The 12,474-nt window shown below is 51.3% G+C and overlaps 1 protein-coding gene across 1 annotated transcript in view; it reads right to left on the reverse strand.

Moving 5' to 3' along the window:
- Positions 1-11,426, reverse strand: part of WIPI1 (WD repeat domain, phosphoinositide interacting 1) — a gene marked incomplete at its 5' end in the record, with an annotated part of 20,741 nt that extends 9,315 nt beyond the window's left edge. Inside the window, 6 exons of the mRNA XM_009697348.1 lie at positions 503-573; positions 892-984; positions 2,042-2,139; positions 5,923-6,019; positions 9,548-9,717; positions 11,344-11,426. Coding sequence (XP_009695650.1) covers positions 503-573; positions 892-984; positions 2,042-2,139; positions 5,923-6,019; positions 9,548-9,717; positions 11,344-11,426 — 612 coding nt within the window. The remainder of the gene's footprint in view (positions 1-502; positions 574-891; positions 985-2,041; positions 2,140-5,922; positions 6,020-9,547; positions 9,718-11,343) is intronic.
- Between the last annotated feature and the right edge of the window lie 1,048 nt (positions 11,427-12,474).

A 12,474-nucleotide genomic window follows, 5' to 3' on the forward strand; every position in this document is an offset into this window, starting at 1 on the left:
TTTTTGTACTTGCAGAAGTGGGTGTAAAATCACAGGCAGGTCAGGGATGGGGAGGAGCGAAAAGTCAGGAATGGATCTACTGAAAGTATCTGAGGGACCCTGCAGAAGGGCAGCAACAGCCATCAAGACTTGGGCCCTGCACAAATGACTTAGCTTCAAAGCACCTCCTTTGAGAGGCCAAGAGCTGGGCTGATAACTTTGGGGACTTCATTATTTCAAGTAAGAAACAAGAAAGGACAGAGTAAATGGACTGAATCTACCTCTGTTCTCTGCATTCGCCCTGTTGTGCGACACACTGAATTGAATCACTAAACTTGCTGGAGGCAGCTGGGCACAGCGTGCCGTCTGGCACAATGACATTTCTATCTGATAGGTTTGCTCTTGTTTTCTTTCTGCAAAAGATGCCAAAGCCACCAGGATCTGACGCTGCCCTGTCCCTCTGTTTACATTTCTGCTCCGGGAGCCCTCTGTGTGCTTGTCACTGACAGAAGAATGAACTGACCTTTTCATCCCTCGCCGGAATTCATAGAGCTTTTGCCCCCCAGGAATGGAAAATACACGAATGACTGTGCCCTACAAAAAATGCAAATGGAAAGATCACGCAGGAGCAGGGCAAAGAGCGCAAACCCTTTCTCTGACACACCCAGGAAACTCAGGATGTGCAAAGGCCCCTCCTGTTTGCCAGCCGGGGTCAATCTGAACCCGATACACAAAAGTCAGAGTCCTTTTAGTGCCCGTCCTCTGTTGGTTGGGTTTAAGAACAGGCAGCTCAGAGGTCCCGCTCTCCATGCTCCAAGCAGCCGATGCATCAGAGCCGACTGGGACCCTCCTGCCAGCTGCAGGCAGAGAGCACAGGCAGCAGGGAGGGTGCTTGCAGCAATGCTCACTCACCTTTTCGGAAGCACTTGCCAGCTTTGAGCCGGTGGAGTTGAAGGCGAGAGCAGCCAGAGGCCCGTCATGAGCAGGAATCGTGCAGGCTGTTTTCTGTAGGGCAGAAGGTGATGTGAGTGAGTGCAAAGAGACACGTTGCTCCTCGGCCCGCATAAGGGCAGGGCGTTCCCTGCTTCGCACCCTATCCAGGCCTGCCGATATGGATTCAAGGGATCATATCGCTCTTATGGTACCACTTCAACATCCTCAGCATTTCTTATCTCTGCCCTGCCTCGAGGTCACTCCCCACCTACTACGGCCACTGTGATTACAGAAAGCTCATTTCAGGGACAGAGGTCCTCAGCTCCCAAACTTTCCAGGCTGCGGGATCGCAACTGCCCCTTCTCCGAAGCCTGGCGTTTCTTTGTGCAGAGACAGAGCTGCCCTCCCTGCAATGTGCTCAGCTACACAGCAAATCCTGCTGCAGCGACACCGCCCTGATGCCTGCAGGGAGCCCAGGCCCTCGCTAGTACCTCTCACAGCAGCAGCGTGTTTTCCCCTTGTACTCTGCTCCTCCCCTGCTGCAGATCCTCAGCTCCTGCTGCACGTACAGAGCGACAGCCTTATGTAATCCAAAGCCCTGGCATAAACAGCAGATAATCATGACCCTGCTTCCAGCCAGGGACAGATTTCCTGAGGGGGCTTTGGACACCTCACCTTCTCCGTGACTTTGGGTCCAGCATCCCTTCCAGCCCACGGCATGGCAAAGCAGCTGCTCCAGGTCCTGAGCTGTGCCTGGAGCAGCTCCAACCCTCCCTGAGCCACCCTGGTCACATCACTCCCACGGGATATGCTGCTGAAGCTCCTATAGGAACCCCCTATAGGAACCCCTGTGTCAGGCTGGCAGCGGCCCTTGGGCTGTGGGGTAACGGGTCACGTTTTCCTTCATATCCAGTACTGGAGATGGATGTCCTGATCTCAGAGAGGTTGTCTGCTTCACATGGCGTCCAAGCAAGGGGGATGGGGAATGTGCCTCCCCTGGGCAATTCTCTTGCAGTCTAGCTTGGTGGAGAGTATTTATTCATCCTTCCCAAAGGCCCTGTTGGCTTTGCTGTGGTTCTGTTTGTTTTCAGTCCCTGCCGGTATCCAAATGGGCGAGCTTCACACTTACCAAAGTATTTCCGTCGTAAAGTGCGATCTCTCCGCTGGTCGCACTGCCGGGATAAGCCAAGTAGGAGTTGGCGTGGTTGATTGAGAGAGCGCACAGACCTGGCAAGGCGAGAAGGACGCAGCTGAGGTTGTTTGCTGGTGGAGGACAGAAAGCAGGAACGCAGCCATGGACACCACAGGGGGTTCAGGCTCTGTCTCATTTTGGGGCAGTGTCCGGCACCGGGTGCAGGCCAGCGGTGCGCTGGCAATGCCTCGGCCATGGGGACATCTGCTGGTATGGGACAGTACGGCTCCCTTCTCCCAGCCACCCTTCTCCCCAAACCTCGCTCAGAAGGAGCCCAGGTCCTGCTTGTGGGCACACTCTTGGCTTCTCCCCCTTAATCATCTCCTTTGGGAAGGCAAGAATAGGTGCATGAAACACAGCAAGGGACATCTTGGTCTCAGACCTAACAGGACTCATGTCCAGGCACATCTGGGCACCTCCAGATGTGCACAGGGTGTAGGTGCTGGGCCAGAAGCTCAGATGAGCAGCACAGCATGGACACAGCCCTGGTATGAAGCCTGGCACACGAAGGTTGGCACGGCAAGGCAGCGGCTGTGGGGCTGGGCAGTGCCATTTCCTTTTTCTCTGAATGGAAAAGGGAAGCAGAGGAAGACAAAGCAAATGCCACAGTTGTGCAGGGAGTTTCTGGCTGACAAGGAACTTGAACCTAGCTAAATTTTAACCACAGAGGGAATTCTTCCCCATAATAGCCATCTGGTTTTGTGCCAACATGAGCAAAAAGGTTCCCAAACACCCCCTTCAAAGTGAGTGGGAATTACAGGATGAGACAGGGATGGATGAATGTGTGTGTGGGTATGTCCATCCGCCTGTCCCCCAGGTGACCTTGGAAAAGAGCATCTCTTCCTGCCTCTCATTTCTGCTGCGGGCTGAGGACCCATCCCCATGACTCCTGTCACATACAGAAACGGGTCTCACTTCCTGCACCACGTTCTCCTGCACCACGTTCGCGTGCTCAGGGTCCTCCCAAATCTGACTGAAGGCTTCAGTATGACCTGAGCTTCCTGGCCCCCGCCGGGGGGTCCCACCTCGTCCCACGGACGGAGGAAGCCGCAGGGTTAAAGGCTGCCGGGATGCTGCCAGACCCCCCAACAAAGCATACTCCCCAAACAGGACGCTGCTTGCAAGCGTGCACGTATACGCATGGACGGACGCGCGCACACATGCTGTGCAACCCGTCGTGTCAGGACACAGCCCTGGCCCAGCCCCAGCAGCAAGGAAGGATCGGCTGAGGCTCTCGTTTTAGGTCATTGTTTATAACTAAACAAAGAGACCGCAGCGGAGCCAGGAGCTGCAGGATCAGCCAGAGGCCCCACGGATCCACTCCCTATCAATCACAGGCATTTACATCATGCCAGGGACGGCGCACCACGGGGAGAAGAGGCACAGCAGCAGCAAAGTCCAGGCAATTAAAAGGTACTCAAAGAGGGAGGGATAGGAGGAAGGCAAAGGTAGCCCAGAGACTTTGCTCGTGATGAGCATCCTGTCTTTTCAGGATGGTCTTCCCCCGGCCCAGGCAGCACAGGGGGGATCAGCGCAGCCTTCTCTAAGCGGAGGATCTAGAGAAGGCTCCAGCTAAACAAAGCAAGCTCTGAGCAGCTGGTGTGAGTCACCCGCTCCCTCTGCTCCGCGCCTGGCTGGGAGAGGCAGACGGGAAACCAGGCCAGGGGAAAACACAGATGCGAGTGTACTGGGCTGACCTCAGGGACGCACAAAGAACAAGGAGCACAAGGGACATGGGCAGCCTTTGAAGATGCTCCTCTACTCTCGGCAGCCCCCCAGCCCTGATGAGGGTTGGTGTCTGTAGTGGTGGGCTCAGGAGGGAGGAGGGAGGCTGGGGCTGCTCAGGATGGCACCTCTGCAAATGCCACATCACAGGTGGCTTCCTCGAGCAGCACGGAAAAAAGCTACTGCGTCCAAGAAGCCTGGCCTTGCCCGCAAGCCAGCAGGTCCCAGGCAGATCTAGGGCTTGCGGAGAGCCACGGGAGGTGGTTTCCAAAGGTGCAGTCATCCCTGAGATATGCCCTCGTGGCACGCATGTCACCACGAGCACTGTGACCTCCTCTGTGCAAATCCGGCCCCTGACATGAGCCACATGAAAAACAACAGGCTTGACACGAAAAACAACAAGCTTGGCCACTGTGGGCATTTTCCTCTCCTGTGTGGAGGAGGCTGGACTGGGAGCCATGTCCTGGCCAGGAACAGGCAGGGATCTCACTGTGACTGGCCAGTGGGCGTGCAGCAAATCCCGGTCCTTACCGCGCTGGTGTTACTATGCCCAGGGCGCATACTTTGGAGGGGGATGGCATGCTGGCTGTGTGCTCCTACACACCCTTGCCACAGATCCCTGCTCCGAAAAGGGTTGTCCAAAGAGCAGTGAGGCTGGACTGCCTCGGCCTCCTGGACACACCATCCTCAGGGTCAAGCTTGGGACCAAAGCAGATGGTTCAGGGACAAAAGGAGCACGCGTGGCACAGCACTTGTCATCCAGCTCATTTCAATGACAGCTGCTGCAGTAAAAAGGTTTTAAAAAATTAAGCCCACATGAAGTCCTGTGATCCGCAGCAGCCTAGCCCTAGCCCAGCGAGTGCTGATTACTGTTGCTCTTAAACCATGACCTGATCATTCAGCCCCACTGCAGAACAGCTTCAGGCCTGGCTATCCCTGCCTTTCCTGCCGCTGCTGGGCTTTCTCGGGAAGGTTTTAAACTTTAATTATATTTGCAGTATTCAGTATGTTTAATCCACATGGAGAGGCCATCTGTTGAGACCTGAAGTAGGTCAGGGGAGCCGCCAGAAGAGCATCCCTTGAAAGCCCAGAAGCCAGGCGTGAACACATCAGCAACTTCCCAATCAACCACTCGTGAAACGATGCTGCAGCCTGTGACCGACCAGGATATCACAGCAACGCACGGCAGTGCTGCTGCAGGCGCTCGGCCAAGTTTCCCTCTCCGCAGCTAAAAATAGCTCCTCTCCCAAGAGCAGGAAAGCCGGATTCATGCTACGTCGCACAGACAGGATCTGTTCTGCAGCCACCTGCCCTGCCCCTTGAGTTTGCAGTGTATATGGAATAATATCAGGTGGCACCCTGGGCTCCTGGGAACTCCCTGGCAGGGAATTAGTGCTGTGCCTGGCTGCATTTTCTGCCTCGGGTGATCTTCACGGTGCTAATCATTTTGGGAGCTGACCCCAAGCCCGTAAGTAATCACAGGAGCTTTCTACCTTAGGGGAGCAGGGCATGTCCATGGCCAAAAGAGAACCTGGGTTAACCGCAGGTCTGCAGGGAGTGCTGAGCTCTGCAGCACGGCGTGACGCTGCAGAGCTGACTCACGCCGGCAGCGCAGGGAAGCGGGGCTCCTTTGTCCGGAGAGCGAAAACGCCGTGGGACACCCTGACACAGGGTACGGTGAAGGAAGGGCAGGGAGCCCCGGAGGAAGAATTTCAAGTTGTCCCATATGTGGAGGGAAACTTGCGGTCCTGGCCCGCCTTACAGCTTTCCGCTTGTGAAAGAGAATTAAGGCACACTGCGGGAAGCTGTGAGTGGCACGGACATCTCACACGAGGTCAGGAAGGGACCGAACCTGGGAGGTGAAGTCAAACCACACTGACCATTTCTGCTGTCCTTTGATGCATTTGCTCAGGACAGAGCAGGGTTTCTGCTCTCCCAAGCCTGACTGACTGCTTCCATGCATTTCTGGCTCCCCAGTGCTGAATTAGGATACACAAACCACAGGCTGGCTTAAATTCTAACATGAGCATTGTGGCTCTACAAAGCTCCTGCAGAGCTGACCTCTCCCTTTCACACAGTTTTTCCGTGCTTACCTATTGTATTTGGAGGCGTATCCAGAATAGTCTTCAAAAGCTTCATGTCCTTGATGTTGTGGATGTAAATTGACTCCTCCAGGCAGACAACCAGCCTCTGCAAGGACACAAGGGACATGCACAGAACCTCACCAGCGTGGGCATGCTGCCTCTGTCTGCTGCTCCCACAGTTCACACACTCAAATCTTCACTGTTAGAAAAACTCAACAGGAATTTCTTGCACACTGAAATGTAACAGAAATGTGATCTCTTCTGCTTCTCCATCCCCTCTCACCAGACAACCTTTGATTTTGTATGACTCTGCTTTTGAGAGCTGCCTGCATCTGGTCTTGCTTCAGAAAGCAGCTAAAACACCATGACTTCTTCTCTGCTACTCTAAGAGCTGATCTTCCACATCCCCAGACCCCAGGAACACGGAGACACATCAGGGTTATACCTAAGCCATGGGGCCTTGATCACCATCCTTTCCTACCCCAACTTTTCTTTGCAGTTCTTTTCACAGCAAATTACTTTTTGATCATGAAGACCAGGCAGCAGAGAGGCTGCCAATCCTGCTTGTCAGTATGCCCACAGATGGGACTACGTGCCCCTTGCCCTGACTTTTTCCTGATTTGGGAGCAAACATTTAGGTGATGCTGCTAAACCTAACTCATCTGTTCAGCAAAATAATGTTTCTTTTCCCATTCGGCATCAGCAGGCAAGACTCTGCTTTATGTGCCTTGCAGAACTGCATAAAAACTGGACTGGGAAACATTTATTCAGGGACAGTGACATTTACACCATCTTGGCAGATGGGTAGAGTATTTCCAAGTCCATGTGTTCGTGCCACTTATGCTGAACTCGTCAGGAACACCTACCCACCCAGCCAAGAGGCAGCTGCTAAGAAAGGAGCTGCCAAGTGATGGGGAGGAAAGGCAGAAAGGAAAAAGGAAGCCTAATGCTGTAACCTTAGCACTGAGCCACTATCTCCGTGACCACTCAGCTTTGTGTCTCAGCTTGGTCCAGATCTCTACCTGTTACCACGGAGGCATTTTGCATAGAGGCTTTTTTTGGGACCAGGCTTCGGATCTGGCTGAAGGGTTGTGCTTTCTAAGTCCAGCACGCACACAGCTCCACCTATGTTAGTGCCAAGTGTCCGGAAGCACTGAAAACCTCCCAATAAAAATGTAAGGCCAGACTCCATCCAGGCTCTTGAAGCTGAAGCACCCAAATCCATGTACAGGAAGCCTCCACCTCTTTAGAAATGAGGCCACTTATTTAGTATCTAAATGTGGAGCTTAGTCACTAACTTGAAACACCCACATTAGAAAATCTTTGCCTTGCTCCACCATTACTCTCGGATCAAACTCTTTCCCACTTCTATTCCTGCTAACCACAGCATCTGGGGCTGTGTCAGAGCCATTTTGCATTTCCAGGAAGACTTTGCCTTTTCTACAGTAACAGCCATCAACTTGCTAGCAGAGACTGTCAGAGTAATATTTATACAGCTGATTTCGGCAAAGCCACCATGTGCTTTCCCAGAACTGCAAAATGCACTGCTATTGATGTACAGGTGAAGGGAAGTTTCCAGATGATGGCAAAGCAGCAGCCAAAGCTGCAGCAAGAGATGCTGGCACCGACAGGGACAAAGTCCAGGAAAGCGACGGGGGTGGGAGGTGAACAGGCGAAGGAAGCCTGGGCAAGCTCACCACGAGTTGGAGAGGGCTGGTTCTCTGCCTCCTGCCCTCCATGAAACCCTGTAGCCCACGCTAACGTCAGTGCAAACCCTGCTGAGATGAGGAATGGGATTTATCCTCACAGACAGGGCCTCAGAGAAGGTGCTTGGTGCTGTGATTGCTGCAGAGGGTTCAAGGCACTGCGTCTTGTACAAAATGTTACTGCTCACCAGTATTTTTCTTTAGTACTTCAGTTTGACACGAATCAGGTTAGATAACTAAGTTGTACGTTGAGGACTGAAATGTGCTGGGTATGGACACAGCCAGAAAAACGTATCAAACCTCTCCTCAGCAGGCTTTCAGCAGTGAACGAAAACCCAGGGAGGTTATGGGAGAGACTCTCACCGGTCCCACTGGCCTTATTCCCCACTTTGAGACAAATCACAATCTGCCTTAACACACTTAAGAGTTATGATGGAGCTTGGAACAAAGAATTTCCATGGATCAACAGCAACCGAGGGACTTGCTTGTTTGCACAACAAGGACTTTTTCACACACAGGTCAAATCGAAACATGCACTGTTTGTTTAAGACCTCTCCCCATTTTATTTGCCACCATTTTCCTGGGTTAATGCCTTCTATGGGAGTTGGCCTTCTATGGACTTCCAATGAAGTATAGCTTTCATACAGAAGGCCAGGCAAGGGATTCAAATGTCACAGCACATGCAGAATCTGACTGCCACCAGTTTAAATCTCGAATGCAGATTGAAACAGTGATTTCTCTTCTATCTACCCAAGCATCTGCAGCATCTTCAAATCTCTCCAGGTGTGTCTGTGTTACGGCTGGAGGATGAGCTCAGCCCGGGATTTGAAACCAAGATCATGAAGCAGCCAAGGAACATGGATGCAAGGCTGGGCCTATGCATCATCTTCAGGCAATCTCCAGAGCAGCACGCTGGGGAAAAGCCTGAACTTATTTTATTCACACACTAATTTCCGAGAGATGCTAAGCAGAACCTCTCAGTTTATTTTTATACATATATATCTATCTGCAATTCAAAAGAAGTCCTTATTTTGCCAGCTCCATTGTAAGTTTAAGTGAAAAAATCAATTTAGGACAGATTTAACTGTAGTACAGAACCTTCTGGTCAAACACAGCTTTACTGGAAACTCAACCCAGAGTTTCCTTACGGGAGAGCCTTACTGCAGGACTCACTGTTGCTAACTGAGGAGAGGCTGATTATATACAATTACACAGACTGCTTATTTCTTCATTGTAAAATGTCCTCTGCTTCTTATGGCATATACTTTGAAAATAATTACGGACAAAAAGAAAGGATGACTTAAAATCCTCCAAAAGGGCTCAGGGCTGCATGAGGCTGTGTCAATTCAGAGAATAACACTCTAAAAGCCTTCTTCTAAGTGGCCGGAATGTTTTCTATACCTATAAAAATAAAACAAAGCTGCTAGCAGTACTTGAGAAGCAGCCTTTCCCCTCATCTATGGAGTTCAAGTTACTCCTAGGTTTTGTTACTAACTTTGAAGGTCTCATTTGCAACCAAGAAGGCAGAGGTGGGCCTGAAGTCAGGATGTGGAATCCAAAGGAGGGAGGAAGATGAAAAGGTGTTTTTTTGGCAGAGCTGCGTGCTGAATAGGCAAGAAGGGAGACGACAAAAAGTCTTTGTGTAACTGCTATGAAAACAAGGACTTAACTTCATTTTACTGAAGCAAACAGTTGCGGCAGATGATATCCAGAGCCATCCTGCTCCTCTGTCAGAGGGCACCAAGCCTGAAGCAGAGCTGGTAGGAGAGAACAGGTACCTGCCCCTCCAGTCCCACTTCAGAGCCTCCGTGCAAACCTCCCCAGGCTGCCGCTGCTCTGCCAGGCAGTGGAGTCCCACCTGGAAAGTCAACACCAGCAAAGAGCTGGAGTGGGACAACTCTGGCTACCCCCCTTCCCCAGCCTCTTACCTGACGATTCAGGCGGATGGACAGTATGTTACTGGAATAGCTATAGTTGCAGATCTCTGTCCCTTTCTTGAAGTGGTAGACATTCATTTGCTGTGGCTTGGCATGACTGACCACAACCACAAGGCTACTGGAGAACAGACGCTCCACGATGTAAACATCTGGGATTTCATCTGGGCACAGATGGAAAGCAAGACAGAGTCTTTAGCTTGGCTTACGGTTGGTTTCATTGCAGCAACAGGTTAAGACTGAACTCAAGAAGGAATCTGGCTGGAATGCTCAGTGTAAGGTGTTCAACACCTGCTTTTGTTAAAAATGTCTCATACCTGGCACAAAGCATTTAGGTCAGAGCAGGAAGGGGTTAACAAACCTTCCCCTGCAGGCAGAACTTAAGCCAGTCCCCTTTGACCCTGCTGTTGTGCCTCTCCTGGGCAGGGCCCTCCAGCTGAAGCTAATCCTTGGGAAGGGGATATAAAAAGGAGGAGCTCACCCAATTTAGTCAGGGATTTTCTTAGAGGGAGTGAACAAGCTAGGACTTGCTGAGGTAAGGGACAAGCTGGGTGTAACTCATTGTTTATTCTGCATGGTGTCTGATTTCTCCCAGTCTCCTTAGGGAAGGCCGAAATGTTTAAGCCCTTCCTGTGGTGTGGCATGTCTTGTAGGGACCATTGAAATGTTTAAGCCCTTCCTGTGGTCTCTACAGTGCTCTAGCATGGCTGTGGTGTGGCATGTCTTGTAGGGACCATGTTTGGGATGACTCCTGCTGTGTTGAGAAGGCACCATTACAATAGTCTTTGTGGACCTGCACCTAAATCATCAAGGACTATGGCTGCTAGTGTAGGTAGCCCTGAATGGTGCTCAGTGCTTGGCCTGTACTGTGCTGAAGGTACAAGGATGGCTCTGCAGTCATGATGCAAGACTGCTCATGTCTTAACCCACCACCTTTAGCATGTCACCAGCAGGGATCTGTTTCTCTTTGGTCTGACTCTAGGGGCAATCCAGCCTCCTAAACACTTTCTGATATAAGTCTATGGCTTGCTGCTGTACAGCAGCTCAGTTACCCTGTGAGATGAAGAGGAAAGGAGCCTGGACTTTGCTCCAGACAATGCAGCTATGTCTGGTTGCTAAGGCTCCTTCTATAGCCAGTGGAGAGAGGCTAGCATATCCCAGCTGTGAGGTGTATCTTTAGTGAATCTCTGCTGAAACACTTCTGGCCATGGCTTGAACCAGACTACAGTGCATGCTCCATGAGGCCTGACTTGTTTTGGGCTGTTAAGTGCATTGCATGCTGCTCTGAGCACAGCTAGTAGCTGAAAGCCTACTGTGAATAACCTTCTTACATGGGAAACATCTTTAAAAAATCTTGCTTGTAAACACCACATAGGGCTAAAAGCCTGCAAGTTATCCAGCATCTATGCTAGGAGTCTGGTCTCCTGTCCATGCATCTGAAACACACTAGTGGTAAGCTACCTCTGAATGCTGATTTGCAGGACAAACTGCCGCTGTCAGACTGACAGCAGTGAAAAAGAAGCTGGGCTCTAAACTTGTGGGAGACCTTCAACTTTGTCAAAGTACTGCTGACTGTTCAGAAGCTTCTCCAAGGCTGTAGCTCAGTCTAAAGGCTGCTGTGCACAGGGCAATAACCAGAGCTGTTCTTCTCCTGATATGGGTACAGCAGAAGCAGATGCCATCTCTGCGATAGCAGTGAGCAGAATCAGCCCCTCGAGGCAGAGCGAAGTGCAGTAGTACAGGTCAAGTCTGTCAGCCAATATTCCACTGCAGTGAAACAGGAGACTTACTGCTTTCGTGGACCTGGTCCAGTTGCTCCACAGAACTTAAGGAGAAAAGCCTGTATCCAGTTGTGGTTCCAATTGCCAGGGAGCTGCAAAGACAAGACAAAAAACCTGCTACTTCAGATCTTAAGGCCTCCAGGTGATAGCACGAGTCCCTGCAGGTAGGGGAAATGGGTAGTTCTGGTACAATGATCTGTGAAGGCACAATTTCAGTTTCCACTCTCAACCTAAAGCATATAAAGTAACAAACCCAAGAATCCAGCTTTCCATCTGAGGCTATTGCAGCCTACAGAAGGCACGTACCCCTGTGAGACAGCAAACTATCATCCATTCATATGGTCCTGTGGCTGCTGGAGGAACAAGCATGTTCCTACCTGGGAGGATGCAGACAGGACCTTTGGGACATAAAAGGGGGCTGTTTCCTAAGCCAGGAGCTGATCCATCTACACTGACACACTGATTTGTGAGGGCTGTGGAAGCTTTGTTCTCACTGCTAATGGCAGCAGGCATAGGCATGTAGTGCAAGGCGCAGCCATGCCAAGTGCTGGCTCTGCTAGTTCCAGATATAGTAAGCAGGAACATCTAGGTCTTAAATCAGCAGCCAGCCCAGAATACAAATGAACAGCGTTTGTGCTGGTGGTGGTGGCCAGCAGGTTCACGTCAGCAGCACATCACCACCCATCAAAGCACTCTTTGTTTAGACACAGCGAATGCAAAGCAGTGCTGCAAAGGTAATGATATTTCCAGGTGTGAGACTGGTATCTGTGATTCTTATCTTGTATCCCATGACCTGGGCTGATCTTGGCTCTGGGCTATGACTGCCAGACACCGTGTGCAGCTCGCTGCTTCAGGATGTTTGTTTTCGCACTTGGAAATAGTTCTTAAATGACTGGCTCTGAAGCAGGTAAACCACAGGTTAGAAATGGTGTGAGGGTGAGAGGTTCCAAGGAAACCCTCTGTTGTCTGGAGGTGGGGGGGGGGCATATTTTGGCACAGGCTGCTCACCAAGAACCTGCACGGAGCCCTGGGCAACTCTGCCACCTGCGAAGTGGCCACAGGACAGGCGAGCAGACAAAGCCCTCGGAGAAAGCCACTTCTCTGGCCATCCAAAAATGCTTCCCAAACTGCTGGGGAGGT

The sequence above is a fragment of the Cariama cristata genome, unplaced genomic scaffold (genome assembly GCF_000690535.1).
Source record: "Cariama cristata isolate BGI_N322 unplaced genomic scaffold, ASM69053v1 scaffold10933, whole genome shotgun sequence".
Classification (NCBI taxonomy): Eukaryota; Metazoa; Chordata; class Aves; order Cariamiformes; family Cariamidae; genus Cariama; species Cariama cristata.